At 33.2% G+C, this 20,423-nt stretch overlaps 1 protein-coding gene across 3 annotated transcripts in view; it reads right to left on the minus strand.

The window, feature by feature from the left end:
* The window catches only part of LOC136849080 (uncharacterized), a 1,041,516-nt gene that overhangs the window by 132,922 nt on the left and 888,171 nt on the right, over nucleotides 1-20,423 (minus strand). The window contains exon 24 of one of the 3 annotated variants that reach the window (XM_067122007.1): nucleotides 1,615-1,815. The exons of the other annotated variants lie outside the window; for them this stretch is intronic. Coding sequence (XP_066978108.1) covers nucleotides 1,615-1,815 — 201 coding nt within the window. The remainder of the gene's footprint in view (nucleotides 1-1,614; nucleotides 1,816-20,423) is intronic. 3 annotated transcript variants of the gene reach the window in all.

Here is a 20,423-nt window from a genome sequence, read left to right on the forward strand (position 1 = left end):
GACTGTTTAAAGGCTCTACTGTACTACGTTTAAATATAATGAATATTTTCTAAAATCAGTATTTATTTCTGAGTCTTCAAACAAATATTTTCACTTTAAAATGACTTGTATTGTAGGACGTAATGGAAACATTCAACATGCCACTTGCAAGATTATAGATAATACTCCATATAAAGTACAGTAAAAACAAAGGTGCCCAAACCAAAAATGATGGAAAAAATTTCCAACTACAAAAGAAAGTTTCACATTTGTATATGTACTGTAACTGGAATTTTGACAAATAAGGGTTAATAAAATTACTCCTGGGAACTACATCACACTGGCAGTTTTACACATGAAACTTGGGAAGAGTATGCTACACAAAAAATATAATATATACTTCATAAAACTATTGAATATCATGGTAGTGAACAAGGCAATAATGAAATAATAATCTCTTGGATAATGAACTGTACAATGAAATGTTGGAAACTGATTTAATAAAAGTATTCTCATAACATAACCTTAGTTGTAAAAAAAACCATATTTAGGAAAAAAACTATGCAGCAAAGAACAAAGTAAGATAAAGTAGAGAGGGCAATCTTTATAAAAGAATGATTTTATGTTGTTTAACATGAATGGCCTTAATTATCTTGGCCATATCAATACCACCGTGCACATTCCTGAAAGAGATAAGAGAAAAAAGAAAAATCTGAAAACGTTTGTGATAGTATTGTAATGTTAAATCACATGACTGGATGTGGCAAGGGAAGGAAATCTGCAGTTACATTTCATTAGAATGGAAGCCTTGGCATTCTTACTTGGCTTATTTACTGATATTATGAGCAAGGGGAGTCCCTCAAGAAGCGAAAAAGCTCATATATAAAAAAGCACTAAGGCAAGCAGACCTAAGCAGTGTGTGAGAAGATCTGGATAACTCTAAACTCTTGGCATTCTGACAGAAGTACTTCCGTTCATTTCTTTTTGCCACAACATTTTCAGAGGAGCTTGCAGGCTTCTTTGCACTGTTAAGCTGCTGCTGCAGGTGCATCTGCTAGACTAGATTCACAGCATGTGGAAAATATATCAGGGCAGCTTGCAAGAGGGAAAAAGCAGACTTTCATGAAAACGAGTTTTCAAAATTTTCTCCTCAATTTACTTTTATAAGTTCTGATTTTCAGAAAAAAGTTACAAAATTTCTCGCTAAAGACAGAAGTATAAAAATAGATTCAAGTGTTAACTTCAAAATGAGAAACAAAGCGGTGTTTATATTTACAATTACCGGAAATTATTGTGGAAAACTGACTTGTGAAGGATATACTCAGTATAGTTTAGTACTTAGGTCGCGTGATTGGAGGCAGCAACTGTTTTGTTTTGATATTTGTGACTAGTTTAAGATGTATAGAGGAAGACTGAGAATTGTATCCAGAAGATATTGGATGAAAAGAACAGGAATGAAAAGAAGAGGAAAAGGAATAAAGAGAAGAGGTGGGTTTGAGAGATGACAACAGAATTTAGTGCAGTAGAAGGAACAGTGAACAACAAGTAGAATAAGTGAAAGAAGAGGAAAAGAGGAGTGGCAGAGAGGAATGAGTGTGGGTGTTTAGGAAAGAAATGATGGTTTCACAGCCTTACGTTTATGAAGCTTGAGCAAATCGTCAAAGGTAAATGCGGGGGCCTCGCACTGTGGGCTTGACGCCGTTGAGGAGAGGCTAAGAAGCGAGGCTTTGCGGAAACTATTGAGCCGCACAAACAGGGACTTTGGGCGAGGGCGAGGACTGAGGCCAGTGGGGCTAGGCAGGGGCGCCAGGCGAGATGGTGCCGGGGACATTGCACCTGCAATAATACATGCCTCAGTCCTGCTCCACATGAACACACACACACACACACACAGACAAACACCAACGCAAACGTCATCATGACCATCAGTGCAATCGCAGCGATCATCATCAAGCTGCAAACAGGATTGCAACTACTGTACTTCTGGAGTATGCTCTGTATACATGACTTTGTCCTTCTGCCTTTTTCTAACTTACTTCACAGAATCATGTGTGCTTTGTTTGACAAACATGCAAAGCTATAAGCATCAGTACATACAAAGCCTGATTATGTATACTGTACAGTATAAGGCGCTATATACAACAAAGGAAAACATGTGGTCATTCATCCTCTTTGGCAACATTAACATAAATTCATATCTCATACAAGTGACAGCACAGCACCCCTATACCTGACCTTACAGATCTATTTATTCATGAGAAATGCAGATGTGGTTATTGGTCCCGTATACTATGAATAGGAAATAACACTTGGGAGATCACAGTTTTTCGATCGGCAATAGAAGTAAAAATAATAAATAAAACAAAATGATAGTGGTACATGAAATGCAATTAGTAAAAGATATAAATATCATGAACTTGAGAGGATATTTAAGAATAACTTTTATTCATGTTACTTTCCCATTACAACCTTAAGGGAAAAGATGATAATAAGATAAAGCCAACTTTCTACTAAAATCTAAAATAGTGAATATTCATACCTTCTTTACTATAAATAACAAAGGTAATGGAAAGTTGTTCCTCCATGCTTAAATAAAGTATCCTTTACGCAAAGCACCTTTAATCATCAACCTCTCTCTCATGTATATAAGGTTTTGCTATGATGCAGTGGCTCTATGTACAAGACAATACTGAAAGCTTATATAATTTATACACTCAATGTAACATAATATGCTCCATAATTCTACATATTTGTGAGCACCTCTCAATGGGAGCTTCAGGAGCATATGTAAGGAAGGTTGCTTTTCAACAAATAAAATTTTTTTAAATATTACAATATTTGCAAATCTGAGACATAAAAAAAGTACTTCACAACAAACAAATTCATGAGGATTATTCTCTTTTATAAGGAGAGTATTGTACTTTTTAAATATCTTTGAACTGATGTATTATAATCAAATTTAAGCCAGTTTAATCTAAATGCACCACTGAATAAAAATCTATAATTTTTTATGAATAAGTCTCAACACCCTCACTTTAAATAGATATTTCAAAGAAGAACATTTGTTCTTACGTTTCATCTCATGAAAAACTCCCACTAAAGCTAAACAACTATATAAAAAATGTTAATAACAAACCTCTGGTTTCATTACAATAATTCAACGTTACTAACTTCTCAAGTTCCTGTAGGATTTATTGACTATCCTTTAAAACAAATTTGATTTAGAAATCATGTACCATCTGCCTATTCTCCAGTAAGACTTAAAGTTAACTTTATTTACGAATTTTAACAACACATTTTCTTTTGTCTTTGCATGGTGTTTGTCAAAATCTTTAGCATTACCAAGATCTGGAGTTTAAATCAGATTTACCAACTGTCCCACACGAACAGAAACTTCTCCTTTCATGAATGCTACTTACAGTATCTATAATTATTCACATAAATTAATATTATTTATTACTGTATTGCAATGATGGTAATATTAATGATGACAAGAATGATGGTGATTAAAATTATAAAAAAAAATTTATGCTATAAAATGCAAAAACAAAACTTTCACATGGAAAAAATCAGTGTAGGGTGTATGAACAGTACAGGAGAGAGCTCAGCCTTCTATAATGGATAAAACATTTATGGTGGATTTACCAGTAGTAATCTGTTAGTGCCAATAAACCAAACAGAAAAAAACTTTAATGTAAGTATTAATTCTAATTGTAAAACTAAACTCTCCTAATTAGTGAAACTTATGCAAAACAAAATTTAAATAAAGTAATTTCTCCTTTATACTCTTTAATTGATAAATAGCCTGAAAACTTGTCTACTGCCTTTTTTTAATCACAACATTTCAGTCTTTACTAATTCTTACATCAGACAATCTGTTGGCAATAATATCTATAAAATATTTTGAAATATCCGAGGAAAAACAGATAATGGTAAATGCCTGTCACTATCATTCAATAAAATGTCTGAAGACAATTCATATAATACATCTTTTACATTCTTTGATTTTCATACTCAAGTATATGTATTTACAGTTATGTACACAAATATATATTACATATAAACAGCAAGACATACACAAACAGTACCTACATATACAAAGAAACACGAATATGTACCGTTCAGATGAATAACAACATGCCTCTTGGATATTCTACTAACTTCTAATTTGACCGCTAACTAGAGAAGGCCTAACTAAACTCACAGTAGCACTGAACAGGGTTCAATCCAGTCTTAATTTTTACTTATATACATCTATGCATAAATACATGTACATCAAAATTAAGCTGTTCCCTCTAATAAGGGATAGTGGCAAAGGAAAAAGAAATCTGATACTGACACATTCACACACTGATTCCTGAATCAAGGATGAACCCATATGCAGACAACTAACAGGGATGGCTTCGGAAGAAAAGGCACTACATCCATCAATGTCATGTAATCCTTCAACTGCTGAATGAAAGATGAACCCTCCACCACCTCCTTTGCAGAAAACATCCATAACATTACCCATTTTACATACCCTACAATGAGGCTCCCCAGTGGCGTGTCAACACCCCATACAAACTGTGCCATTTACCACTATCTTACGGTCCTATCCAGGATATCAAGGCCCTTTTATACATAAACTCTTCCACCACTTCTGTCCAGCACTTTCTAAGCCTGTTGTTTGTTTTTCATCCCAACACTGCCAAATTATTCATTTTTCCTTAATGTATCATTCAACATTTTCTCATTTTAAAGGCACTTGGCTATCTCTTCACCTATGCTCTCATTCCACAACTTTGAACATCGACAACTAGTGTCTTTTCTCTCCAATGTCTTGCATTAGTCCATCCATAAAGCTATCAAACAGCTCATTCCAGATCCACTTTTGCACCAAATTATTCACTCTCCAGTCTACATAGTGTAACACAAGCTTTCCTTCCATCATAAAAATTTTTAATTGCTCTCAACAAATTAGAATTTATGCCATACCTCTTAGGCACCCAAACATAAAGCCTAAAGCTATCAGTGCTATCATAAGTTTTCCATAAATTTTACCTACACACCCTTTTCTTTGGTTAAACCCACGCTGCTCTTCCTGTATCTTCTACTTCTTTTAAGCTTAATCCCTAGTCAGGGTCATTGTTTTTTAGTAAGCCTTTTCCAGTGGCTTATTTCCTGATTTGTTTTGCCAGATGTTTTATCAATGGAGGCCCTTCCTAACTCCATCCCTCCCTATTGATCTGTACATGGGAAAACTGCTCTTCCTGTATTAATGCCATTATTTGTCTTTTGCAATTCCCTTATGATTCTTACAGTCGCCTCTATCACCTTTACCTGTACACATATTCCTTTCACCCTCACTAATTTGAAATTTTGCTCTTACCCAGACATATCTTACACACCCTGGTCAGTCATCTGATCCAGTTTCATCACAGTATCACAGCATCTCACTTATTACCCCATCTCTGATTTTTTCCAATTCTTCAACCTCATACCTAATCTCCTTACTTCCTCAATATTCACTTCCATTATCATTTTCATTTTTAAGTGAACTTTTCCTATTCTTGAAGAATTTACCTTCAATGTATCTTCTACATTAAAAAGAATCCACAAAATACTCATTCCACTGACCCATTACTACTTGGCCCATTACTACTTATACCATACAAGCACAATATGTTTGGCTTGTTGCTTGTGCAAATGATGCTACTCTCTTCGTATCAACACCATCTCCTGAGTATAGATTTGTGGTTGGTGAATCTCTTAACACAGTTACAGCTATAATTAGTACAGGGGACAAATGATGGGGATGAAGATCCAGAACATCTGTTTCTCCACCAAGATATTTTTACTAACAGTTCTTCTTAAACTACATGCAATTAGGTTAGAGTTCTAGGAATAATTCTTGATTGTAAATTCACCTTCGAAATACATAAAAGTGTTATAATGATACAGTCTTTCAAAATTTTTGAAAGCTGTCTAGAAGAAATGATTCTATCTTTATATTACCATGTTTTGAATCTTATTCTCGTATTTGTTCCTCACCAGCTGACTTGCGTTTTAAATTATTGGGCAAGAATGCGAGCTCCATTAAATTCCATATCACAAATCTTAGTATTAATCTCTGGTGCCATAGCTCAATAGCTCACAGTGGATGTTTCATAATTCTGAGTATCCTGCACAGTGGAACTTCGGTGTACAAATGTCTCTCACGAAGTATAATCCAGTTCACGAACAAAATTTTGTTGCAAAAATCGCCTGAGTTCATGCCCTGGAGTATGGAATACGAAGCAGTTGTTCAAACTTGTATAGGTTGGGAGCATGGGTTCCACAAAGCAAGAGGGAAAAACAAAGGAGTCTTAGGTCAGTTTGGGCTTATATCTCACCCAGTGAATTTCACCCCTCAAATTCTCTGAACAATTTATCTTTTTATTTCTGTTATTTAACTGCTTAACTAATTTGTAGCCCACTATGGCTCCCAACAAAGTTTCTGGTAAGAATGACCCTATGAAAAAAGTTGTGAGGATGCTAACAGATCCAAAAATAGAAATTACTGCTATACATGAAGCCAGGAGGTATGTGGCTGACTATGCCACACGATGTGCATGAAACCACTTGTCGGCGATCAGCTCCATAATTGTCAAGAAGGAATCAAGAGTGCAAATGTAGCAAAAGGTGAAACAGCAATCACAAAGCAAAGAACACAGACAACTGATGATTTTGAAAAGCTACTGTTAATCTTGATAAATAAGAAACATTTAGCAGGCAACAGAATTTCTGAGACCATCAGTTGTGAAACAGTAAGGCAGTTGCTTTTTGATCTTGTAAAGAAAACCCCTGGAACAAGTGATAAAGATGTGGAATCATGTAAGACTAGCAGGGGAAGGTTTGATTAAAAAAAAAAAAACCTTTATTCACGTTTTGTGAGGGGTTGGGAGGCTGCCAGTTCCGGTAAAAAAAGTGGCAAAAAATTTGTTGTAAAATTAAAAATACTTGTACAGAGTGAGGGATGCCTGAACCAACAAGTTTTTAATTGTGATGAGACACCTCATCTAAAAAAAAAAATGCCATGGAGGACATACGTTTCCTAGGAGTAAAGTACAGTCCCGGCACAAGCCCATGAAAATAGGCCAACTCTTGTTGTGTATCACACAGAAAATCGAAGAGTTTTAAAAAAATGTGTGGGGTATAGGAAGGTTTTCAAAGTTTTGCTAAAAAGTATCTTCCAGATAAGCTGTAGCAGCCTGTGCCATAACATTTTTAGTCAAAATGTGTGTCTCACTTTAGACATACTTTAAAAAGCAGGCAAAACCAGTGTCTTTGAACAGGCTCTTAGTGACAGAGTCCCAGTGAGCCACAACAAGAACCTGAAAGAAAGAGTACCCCAGAAAGTTCATTACCAGAAGTTTTCATGGAAGGGGACTTGCCTTCGCAACAATAACCCCTCTCCTCCTCCACACTCCTTACTGTCCACCATAAGCCAACAAGAGTCCTCAATAAAGAGGAAGGTTACTATTCGTTTACTAATTGTCTCTTATATTTCTTATTGTTTTCCGCATGTAAATCTGTAGTTGTTCTATAAAGAACATATTTCTAAAAATATTTTTTGGGGTGTGGAGCAAATTAATTATATGTACTGTATTTCTTACAGAATAATCCCCTTCAGTTTACAAATTACCAGTTTATGATGCACTTTTTGGAACAGATTAATTTGTGAAACTAGGTTCCACTGTACTCTCAGATCTCTCAAAACTAAACCATCCACCATGAAGCACTAGATATGCAATTAATTCTAACAGGAGTGCCTATACTGTTGTGAGGTTCAATACAGTTTTGTAGATTTATTCTAGCTGTGACCAAATTATGGAAAGATCTACTCAACCATGCGTTGGAGCTCCAAAAGTTCAAACTTGCTGCAAATGCATTTTTTGTTAAGCAGGTCACTAGTTTCATTTCACAGTTTATTTGCTTTATGGTATTTGGTCCTCTTTGTTGATTTTTTTCATAAAATTTATTACGTACTGAACCTCTCTTTCAATACTAAGCTTTTTTCCTTTCAGGGATCTTAGTATCGTAGCATTCTGCTTTTCCTACTATTACTGCAGCTTAGCTAATAATAATAATAATAATAATATAGTTCTTGCTTGCCTTCTCCCATTATTTCTATAACTTGCCTTATTTATCTCTCTCACTATTTGGCTACCCTTTCCCTTCCTCTGTACACCTTCACAGTACAGCATGCAAATTTACCTTAAGCAGCCTCCATATATCCCTCACTAAACCTTTTTTTTCCTCATCCCACCACAAATTATTTGCATTTCCCCTTTATATATATATATATATATATATATATATATATATATATATATATATATATATATATATATATATATATATATATATATATATATATATATATATATATATATACTGTATATATACATATAAAATATATATATGTATATATATATACATACATATACATAATATATATGTGTATATCCACTGCTGCACTAAAAATATGAAGGATAAATCGAAATTAATGAAAGTGTTCCATTTATAGTTCAATAATCTGCTCACTTTCACTCAATGCTGACAAGCTTCTTCAGACAAAAATATCGAAAACAAATTTCATTGTCATATCATAAAAACAAAGTTAGAAATAAGTAGTACAAATCATTATTAAGGTTAAACACACAAAGTATAAAATTATAGATAGGCTGTTAAAAAGTGAGAGGTTGGGTGTGGGGGTTTTGGAAGGGCTTGCCTTTTTGCTCATGGACGCCTGTGTAAAGTGTGCCACAATTAGTTGCCAACACTGACATCTGTGAAGAGAGAGGAGAAGCACCAGTACATACTGTAACAGAGATATCAAAGAATTCTTTATGCTAGCTGCTATGCATATGAAATATGTAATCTGGTCTTCCTTCATTGTTCTTTTGTTGCTGATGAGTGTTAGGCTATTCCCTACTACTCCTATCTCAGATCTTATGGCTAACCGTTTAAATCTCATTTTATGTCCTAACTCTAATGTGTGGGTTGTGACTTCTATATGAATTTTATCTGGACTGGTGGTTCACCAACACTCCTCTAATCTGAGTTCTAGACTTCTGCAGTTTTTTTCTACATGACACTGACTTCAGTCACGACGAGGAATGAAATCAGCACCAAAATTTTACTGTCTTCTATCATACTATTCCTGAAAAACAGCATACATCTTATGGTGTTACTCTACTTGAAGAAAATACTGATACAATCTTTCTTTCCCACTGCTATTTAGCCTTTCCATATTTTTTTTTTCACTATTTTCTATTCAGATCACAGGAACAGCTGAGCTTGTAAGCTAGATAAAAGGTAACTTTGTATGTACATTTTCTGTCAAAATTTCGAGTCTAAAGAAGCTTATCAGTATAAAACAAAAGCCCGCAGTTTTATTAAAGTATTGACTATATATATATATATATATATATATATATATATATATATATATATATATATATATATATATATATATATATATATATATATATACAGTAAAGCCCCATACCACACGCCCCACAAATAGCTAAAACCATAAATACTTAGAACCCTTCTAAAAACACTTAGAACTGCCTATTTTGATAGCTCAAACAGACACAAAACAAACTAAAAATGCTTATACAGGTATTATCCTACTTAGGATGGGGCTAGGTTCCCAAAAAGACTATCGTTTGTTGGAAAAAATGTAAGAAATACCAAAATGTATCTCGAACATAGCCTAGCATACACTAGGGTATTTGGTACCACGTATACATATATGGTAGCCTAGCCTACACTATAAAGTATACTCTATACATATACGGTATAGTAATTATTAACATCAGCTAATTCTGGAGGTTCATGCAAAGTGACTTATGATAATTCAGTGGAAAAAGAAATTGAATAACAAGAATTAGCTTAGCCTACACTATGGTACATTGTATACATATACGGTAGCATAGCCTACATTATACTGTACTCTATATTCACATATCGTATTATACAAACGTCAACATAGTGAATATGCATCTTTTAAAATGTTATGCCTTAATCCACTGTATCCAATAATATTGTATATATTCTTACATTGCTCTTGTATTATAAATTGCGGTCATAACACTCAATGTTTTGGTTTGGAAATCGTTTATGCAGTGTTTATTTTGCCATATTTAATTCAGTTCAGAGCATTTTCCTTGCTTCTAGTTAATGTAAATGAATCTCTAGACACTTTATTTATAATGGGGCAAGGTTATTTTTCGTTATACAAAGTGTTCATAAGTCGAAATATAACTAAAATACATCTCATTGTGAAATTAATTTATCTATTTTTTCGTTAATAGATGCCGATCGCTGTTTGGGGACGTTTGTTTTGTGTAAAAAAAATTCAAGATTCCATTTGCTATTTTCACTTGATTTTATCATAATACAAGCTTTAAATATTTATCGTTTATCGGCATAAAAACAACAGTAATGTGTTCTTTCATGCCCAGTAGTTTTGATTAAAATACTTTCTCTCCAATTTTAATTACGATCGAGTTTCATCCATGTTGCCGATGCATGATTATTTACAGTATAGTCATTGGCATCTTGAACATTGTTTTCCCAGCTTCAGCTACAACTTGTAGCTTAAATTTACCAGTACAGTATATTTCCTTGACGATCTTTTATCCATACCGAATAAGGGTACCATGTAAAAATATATTAATCCTAATCTACTTAACGTTATTTGTGCTATAAGCTATGGTAATTGTCTTTTACCTTATGATGGTTGAAATACAAGCAAAACGGTTTTGTTATCCGATTTGGTTATAAGCAAAACAACAGTTTCTCGGTTGGTTGTTTATGGCTGTATCCATTTATGCAAGAGTATAACGTTACTAACAATACTTTTATCATTCTCTTTTACTTTTTTAACTAGAAGATGGGATAAAGATATAGAAGAAAAGTTGTCTATTGTAATTTGGTCTCTTTCACTGCCTGATTATGCTGCTGCCTGCACCCGTGCAAAATTTAAAAATATTTTATAAATAATATTGTCTATCGGTATTAACTGCTTACCCCATTACAAAATCGAATTATTGTAACTCGAGCATTACCCGAGTATTTTAATAGTTTTATCAAAAAAAGTGCATTAAGTCATGAAAATATGACGACAATACAGTAATTAGTGAATATTTCTCAGTGAAAAATAACGCAAATAGGCAAATTTTCCGAATAATGGGTAGATACGTTCCACAGAGAAATCCTTGAATACGTGTCTGTGAATTGTGAGACTGCAAATACAGGGGTTTACTGTGTGTGTGTATATATATATATATATATATATATATATATATATATATATATATATATATATATATATATATATATATATATATATATATATAGTTCCTCATTGGATGAGCTGGTATCGTTCTCGGCTAGCACTCTGCTGGGTCTGCGCTCGATTCTTCGACTGGCCAATGAAGAATTAGAGAAACTTATTTCTGGTGATAGAAATTCATTTCTTGTTAAAATGTGGTTCAGATTCCACAATAAGCTGTAGGTCCCGTTGCTAGGTAACCAATTGGTTCTTAGCCACGTAAAATAGAGCTGTTAATCAGCTTAGTGGTCTGGTTAAACTAAGTTAGCCTTAACTTACATATATATATATATATATATATATATATATATATATATATATATATATATATATATATATATATATATATATATATATATATATATATATATATATATATATATATTATATTTTCGGGCAGTCCTATATATATATATATATATATATATATATTTATATTTTCAGGCAGTTATGTTGGGGTTTCCGTTCCTACGATGTGCTGTAACCCGGAAATTGACACAACCCTGAATGTCGAGAGAAAAATGTATAAAAATGAGAAATAATGTGATGAAAGGCTTACCTTTAATCCTCTAGTATTTTACTTGAATTCTGATGTGGTGTGCATCCAAAAAGCTCCAAATTTTGACTTTATATTATTACTGTATGTACTTTTACTGCTCTGTCGTGGCATAAGACGATGATGCAACCTCGGAACATCTGCTGTAACCCAGAACTGATTTTTTATGAATATGCTTGAAAAGCTATGTAAACTTGGAACGATGTAACCTGAGTCTGATGCAACCCAGGGACTGCCTGTATATATATATATATATATATATATATATATATATATATATATATATATATATATATATATATATATATATATATATATACACAGTAAAACCCTGTATTTGTGTTCTCACGATTCGCGGACTCACTGATTTGTGGATTTCTCTATGGAACATTTACGCATTATTCACAGAAGATTCGCCCATTTGTGGTATTTTTCACTGAAAAATATTCACTAATTACTATATTTTCATATTTTCCTGACTAAATGCACTTTTTGTGATAAAACTATTAAAATACTCAGGTACCCAGGTAGTGCTCAAGTAACGATAATTCGCCTTGCGATAATTCAATTTTGCGATGGGGTAAGCAATTAAAACTGATACAACAATAATTATAAAATATTTTTAAATTTCGCACCAGCGCAGGCAGCAGCGTACAATTAGGTAGCGAGAGAGACCAAATTACAATAGACCAACTTCTTTTCCTCTATCTCTTTATCCCATCTTCTAGTTAAAAAAATACAAGAGAATGCTAAAAGTATTGTTAGTAACGTTATACTCTTGCATGAATGCGTACAGCCATAAACAACTGAACTAAAAACTGTTGTTTTGCTTATAATCAAATCGGCTAACAACTGTTTTGCTTGTATTTCAACCATCGTACGGTAGTAAACAATTACTGTACTTATGTTACAAATGACGTTAAATAGAATAGGACTGATATATTTTTAAGCTGCAAGTTGTAGCTGAAGCTGAGAAAACAATCTTCAACTGATACTGTAATGACAATAAATTATCGTGGACCAGCAACATGGATGAAACTCGACCGTAAATAAAATTGGAGAGAAGGTATTTTAATCAAAACTACTGGCCATGAAAGAACACATATTACTGCTGTTTTCATGCTGATAAAAGATAAATACGTGAAGCTCATATTATGATAAAATCAAAAGAAAACAGCGAATGGAATCTTGATTTTTTTTACAGAAAACAAACGTGCCCCCAAACGGCCAATGTCATCTATTAACGAAAAAAATAGCAAAGTTAATTTCACAACAAGACGTATTTAAGTTATATTTCGATTTAAAAACACTCTGTATAACAAAAAATAACCTTGCCCCATATAAATACAGTATCTAGAAATTCATTTATGCTAACTAGAGCCAAGAAAAGCGTTCTGAACCGAATTAAATACGGCAAAATAAACTTACCGTGTAATCGATTTACAAACCAAAACACTAATCGCTATGATCACAATTTATAATACAAAAGCAATATAAGAATATATACAACATTATTGGATACAGTGAAGTAAAGCATAACATTTTAAAAGATCCATTGAAAAGATGCATATTCGTTACATTGATGTTTGTATAATATGATATTATGTGAATATACAGTACAGTATAATGTAGGCTAGGCTACCTTATATGTATACAATATACCACAGTGTAGGCCAAGCTAATTCTTGTTTTTTATTCACTTTCTCTTTGTACTGAATTATCAGAAGTCAACCTGCATGAACCTCCAGAATTAGCTGATGTTAATAATTACTATACGGGATATGTATAGAGTATACTTTATAGTGTAGGCTAGGCTACCACATAGGTATAAATGGTACTGAATACCCTAGTGTAGGCTAGGCTATTTTCGTGATACGCTTTTTCCAACAAACAATGGCTTTTTTTGGAACCTAACTCCATTGTAAGTAGGATAATACATGTGTAAGGATTTTTTTTTTTGAACTACCAAAATAGGCAGTTCTAAGCATTTTTGGAAGGGTTTTAAGTATTAGTGGATTACAGCTATTCGCAAGGGGGGGTACACATCCCCCACAAATATGGGGTTTACTGTATATATATGTACCTCAACTAAGATTTAATTACTTAACTGGGCTTTCCCGGTTCCAATAAAAATAGTAAAAACAGTGCCTTTGAAGGTGTACAGCGAATGAATGAACAAACATACTGATGTTGACCAACGCTCTCCTGGCTGTGCCTATGAGGGTGGATGGTGAACAGACACGCACACACACACAACAACGCTTTCCTTTTTGTGATCATGTTAGGAAACAACATGCAATTACTGTGGGCCCACGCTTCTCTCTAGTAAATTATTTTTATTGACATTACTTAATACAGTACAGTACAGTACCACTGTAAATGCAGTGTTGCACATTTTTTCAGTATGTGTGCATATTTACAGGGTATACACACACATAAGCATCGCATTAGGATAAACTACACACAGCGTCTTTGCTTGTCTTTTGCACGCTCTCTCTCTCTCTTGATCACCATATTATAGAACATACGCATTTCTAATTTCTTTTTATCATTGTTCTTTTTGTCCTGTATGAAAGTGAAGGTGTATATTCCTTTTTGTTAAATGCTAATCCCATCAAAGAAAGTGTTAAAAAACCCACATAAATTAGTGATTAGTTACACTGAGAGGACATCACTCTTCAGAGTGCATAAAACACCAAAGTCTGTCAATCTTTTTATGTGTAATTTGGGGTTAATTATGTTTAAAAAGAAACCATGTTTTTTTTCACACTGTATGGGTTGTATACAGCATTTTAACATAAGTGGGCACAGGTAAGTACAGTACAAGTGTTTTCAGAAGCAATTCATTTTGCAGATATATATCTGAATTTGAATGATACTTAAATCCCTATTTCAAAGTGAATGATAATCACAAAATCACGGTTAAGATTGGCTATTATATGGAACTACACTATACTATAAGCTATGTGAGTTGGCCCTGGGGTACCTTACCATGTAGGTTATATGCCAGTCTTCCTTGCTTAGTGGCTTTCGTTACCCCAAACTGTCTGTTAAGTTGAACTGATACTACACATACATCCATACATACATACATACATACATATATATATGTATGTATATATGTATATATATATATATATATATATGTATATATATGTATGTATGTATGTATATGTATGTATATATATATATATATATATATATATATATATATATATATATATAAATAAATGTGTGTGCAATGTATCACAGCTAAAAAAGCAACTCTGGGTATAAATCCTGACTAGTTTTATCTTTAATATTCCTACACATCTTCAAGAAGACTGATATATAGAGTTGCAATTTTTAATAAATGTGCTCGAGCGACAGCAAAAATGAACATAAAGAAGGCTGGAAAAGAATATCATTATCTATGTAGAAAAATGAGGGAGGAGCATTAAACTCAATAGTATCTGGGGTCAGTGCTCCATTTACAAATCTTGTTTATCTATGCAGGTAGGCTCATGCCTTTGCTGTAGGCCCAGGTCAACTATCTTCCTTAAAATTTAAATATTTATTTCTTTTGAAATAAATGGATAGATTTTACCGTATACTTTCCTTAGCTCATATTCATATTCTTACATACAATTTTTTTTAAATAACTGGATTTTGCAACATTTCTTTCTTGTATATTACTGGGATAAATTACCCGTATCTTTTACACTCCTCTCCAATTGATGGCATGATTGCTTCCATTAGCATGAACAAAAATTGCACCATTCACCTGTGCAAACCTTACACATTTTTTTTATGTTGCTCTATTCTCTTTCCCCATGATTTTCCAGTTTGACCAATACAAACATTGTCCCATGACTTACATGGTATTGTATATGATATACAATCCTACAGTATTGCTCTTCGTAAGTCCTTGCTTCAATGTATGAGTGTTCTTAAATTCAACAATAATGAGATGGGGAATATCCTGAAAATTATTACTATATGTGGTACTACAAACAGGTTTCTATATGGTGTAGGGTTTCCTCTTTTAATCATCAATAGTCCTTTTTTCCCCTATTAATGAAATGTCTGATACTTAATCAGAATATTTTAATTTCTTACATTTATTCCTAATTATACATATCATAATCAACATACTCAGGGCTCCACAATCATAAAACTTTTAAAAACTTGGATGTGAAAACAGATTTCTTCAATTTATTACATTAGCCAGAATAAAAATGCACCTAAATAGGCAAAAGTATGGTAGGTTTTCTATATGCACTATATTTAAATCCATTATTATGCAATCCAAAAATTTCCTTGGGAAATTTTGAGTATCTGGTTTCGTCATACTTGAATTGACAGTTCCCTTAACACTGCGCTAGAGGACAAAGTGAAATTCAACTCACTGCCTTCGGCACGAGTTGTATTTCTGTCCAGCTGTTTGTTTGATGGGCTGATGACACTTTCATGACTGACAATGGTGGTCTACACTTCTTGAATTACCAAATTCATTTGATTTTCATGTTTTTAATATCTGGTTGCACTTTCATTCTCATTGTTCATAGCAATAATCTCGTAGAAGATCTTTCCATTTAGAGCATGTACGTGGTCGGCCTCGCACCCAATACCTGGCCGAATTATATAACCCACAGCATTGCCACACAGTACTAACATGATTCCATCTTCCTAAACTTTGAAGGCTTTATGGAGTTGTGTTCAATTCAGCATCTACTTCCAAAACAATACTGTTTCATCTTTCTTCAATCAACTTCTCAACTATTTTAAATATCTGAGGCTATATCAGTTTTGGAGTCACAGTGTATCCCTATCTTCACATACAGTACATGGTTTGGTGTAACTCGGTCTAGGGTATGATCTAGCAAATTCTCTGTAAAAAAGAATGGTACTTTCGGATGCAACTTTGCTGTCTACCAAAGCACATTTCCTGTCCATTCCTTATAATCACAAGCTTATGTCCTTAATCTTCACAAAACGTTTATTTCATTAGTGAAGATGCACAAGCTAAAGCAGAATGAACTTTCTTTATTATTTGCAACATTTTCATAATTGATGATTCGGTCTTCAGGTGCATTCTGGTCACTTCAGTAATACTGTAGTCTTTTTGCTCTTTATTATTAATCTGAAGTATTTTAATCTTCTCACCTATGGGAGGGATTTACAGAACTCATCTGGATATGCAGAATTGCTACCAACCTAAGGGAGGGACTTACAGAACTCATTTGGATTAGCAGGATTGCTACCATCACTACCTTTGTGTTTTGGGGCCAAGTTAATTGAACTTTTGACAAAGAAACGCTAAACAATAAAATACTGCAAGCAAGCGTGGATAAAGCTCTATGCACAACTGATGCTACAGCACAACTAAGGCATCACATGGAATAAGTCAGCAGTAGAATGATCAGCAGAACAAAGGAACATCCCTGACATGAAACACATGGACTGCTGGCCAAGATTGTGGCAACAAGTGAAATCTGAAATAAGACTGTGAATTTCCGCACTTATTCAAATATTTGATATCTCACTTTAATATATGTTCTCTGATCAATGCAAAACTAAAATACATCTGCTGAATAAGTGTAAAACAAGAGACAACTTTATGTACAGTATATAGCCTACATATATGTATACATACACACATATATGTATCATATATATACATATATATATATATATATATAATATATACATACTGTATATGTGTGTTAAAACCCACAGGGCACAAAACTGAAATCCATTTAGATTTACAGTTACATATTTTTCTCATAGACTCAATCAGCATAATGTTCAGTTAGATAAAGATGCCAAAATTCTGCTGTTTTCAATCATATAAATAACTTGAATCATGTCAACTGGAATCTGTCATGCATTGTTTTTAAAAGCAACTGTCTCTTCGAAGGCCAAAAGATAGAACCCACTTTAGTCAAACAAAAACCATGAATACCTCCCAAGGGTCTTGGAATTCTGATACCATCAATAATATATGTCTACAACAAGCATTAAAGAAGATTGAAACTGATAATCCTGGGCCACCTAATCTAAACTGTATGGCCTGCTTCTGGAAGATTCTTCAGTTTGAATGACCTGCATCTGTTTATATATCTGTCAATATAACTCTTAATTATGATAGCTGCCTCCAAAATATAATGCTATTCTTTACTTCATTTGTGTAAATTTTAAGAGCAAATTTTATTGACTGACTGACACATAAACACACACACACACACACACACACACACACACTACACACATGAATATATATGTATATATATATATATATATATATATATATATATATATATATATATATATATATATATATATATATATAATTTTGAATGAATGATAAAAAGTATGAAATGAATTACAAAGATTAACTGCATCATTTTAGTTGCAAAACTAAGAATTAACTAATAAGAAGAAAAGGGAGATTAACAATATTTGCAACATCAGATAACCATCTGGTTTAATTTAATCAAAACTGCCTTTAATCCAGATGCATTAGATAAAAACAAAATAGGATATGGCTGGTGTTCAATTCAGGCAGAGTGGATTAAAATAAAGAAGTAGCTAACATGCTGATCTCTCACTATTAGAGATGTAAGATGCACTAATGATGATCATACAGCTGTACTCAGGTTATGATCTGTGTTTATCAGAAGCTATGCTGTTTAGACTAGTGTATTAGATATCCATTGAAGAACTCTTCAAGTGCAAATCTTCTGTATGTATAAGGTGGTGATATTCATAAACATTATAAACTGATATATCTATATAGGCAGGCGAGCAAGTGAATAGGCTAAGATACTTATTCTTAATCAAGTTTAAATATATCAAAAAAGGTAATGATAATAATTGGGAGTGCTTAAAGTGCACCTCTTAGAAATTCAAATCCCACCTTCTACATTGGTCCAATTCCACCACCGCCACAGGGTTGAGCAAACACACACACGCACACATAGATGATGGGATTTAATTAGTAAGGCTCATTCGGATTAAGAGGTGTTTTACAGTATGATATGGACCATCCATCTTGAGGAAGATGAATTTCTTCTCTAAGTCAAATGCTCTTAATTTCTTATCCATCACTTCAACACTACTAAAGGTGAAAGAGCATCTAAGGTTATTAGGTCATAACTCACTTAAATGTATATAAAAAGATACCAAAATAAAGACAATATTAAATACAGATGCAACCCTTTGGGCAGTTATGACCTAATACATACACTGCTGAAAACAAACAAGCATAATGAGTGATTTCTAAAATATTGTATATCAAATATACATAATGAAATTTTGTAACTCTTAAAATTTTATACATATATGTATGTATGTATGCATGTATATTAGGCTGATTCTTGTGAACACATATACTATACATGAATGTATATGAGTGTATCTACCAAACCACTGTCATAGATAGCCTTGCACTTCAGCTTCAAGTGTCAACCGTATACATACTTTACCCAGAAAAAAATGGTTGACTCTGGTTATGTTGCAAGAGAACTCCACACCACTCAAAAAGAGTAAGATTACCAAGTCTCTCAATTATCCTGATCAGTATGAATTGTTTCTTTGAATGTTTTCCATCATTTTTCTCATTCAACGTTTGGTTTCTGCAAAGAGTGGTCCTACATGATTAATTTTCTTTATGCAATACTCTGCATCTATCATTTTTTTAAATAATTCTATCAGTGCCTTCAATATATGTAAATCCTACAAGATAAAATTTTTGCACAATACTAGAAATTACTAAAAAAAAACTTCCCCACATCCCAACAGAGGGATCTCTACTGATGTACAATGCATAATGTTTATCCTGAGGCCCTTCTCTCTTATCAGTGTGTTTATATTATATATATATATATATATATATATATATATATATATATATATATATATATATATATATATATATATATATATATATATATATATATATATATATATATGTGTGTGTGTGTTAGGATTTTTCATAATAAGCTAACCATGATTAAGTAGGCATTAATCTGCACTACCCTTTTAGTTCTAATTTCGAAGAAATCTTTAGATTGTTGCCTATGAGTAAAGCAGACATTGGTGTTTTATTCCATAAAATGATTCAGAGTACATCCAATGAACATATACCAAGACATCAATATCCTCCATGGTTACCCTCTGCAAACGGTTTCTCGACAGCAAACTACGAGTCTCTATTGCAGTCATCTGCAGTTCCAGATAATCCTCTTGGGTCTAACTGCTTCATGATCAGATGAAGGGTCACGTAATCACACTCTTGTCTGACAAATGTGACAGTAGACAGTAAGGTAATGAGCCCATGATGAGCTCTAGTCCAGTTCTCTTTGCATTCTCTACATTTTTCGACATAATCTTGCTCATAACTATTTCATTCCTCGTCTTCATAAAGTCTTATTTCACTTCTTCTGGAAGGACTAATAAATGACTGCCTTCAAAAAGTTACTACAGTAAATGACTGCCTTCAAAAAGTTACTACATCTCATGATTTCCATGAGGAACTTA

The sequence above is a fragment of the Macrobrachium rosenbergii genome, chromosome 20 (genome assembly GCF_040412425.1).
Source record: "Macrobrachium rosenbergii isolate ZJJX-2024 chromosome 20, ASM4041242v1, whole genome shotgun sequence".
NCBI lineage: Eukaryota > Metazoa > Arthropoda > Malacostraca > Decapoda > Palaemonidae > Macrobrachium > Macrobrachium rosenbergii.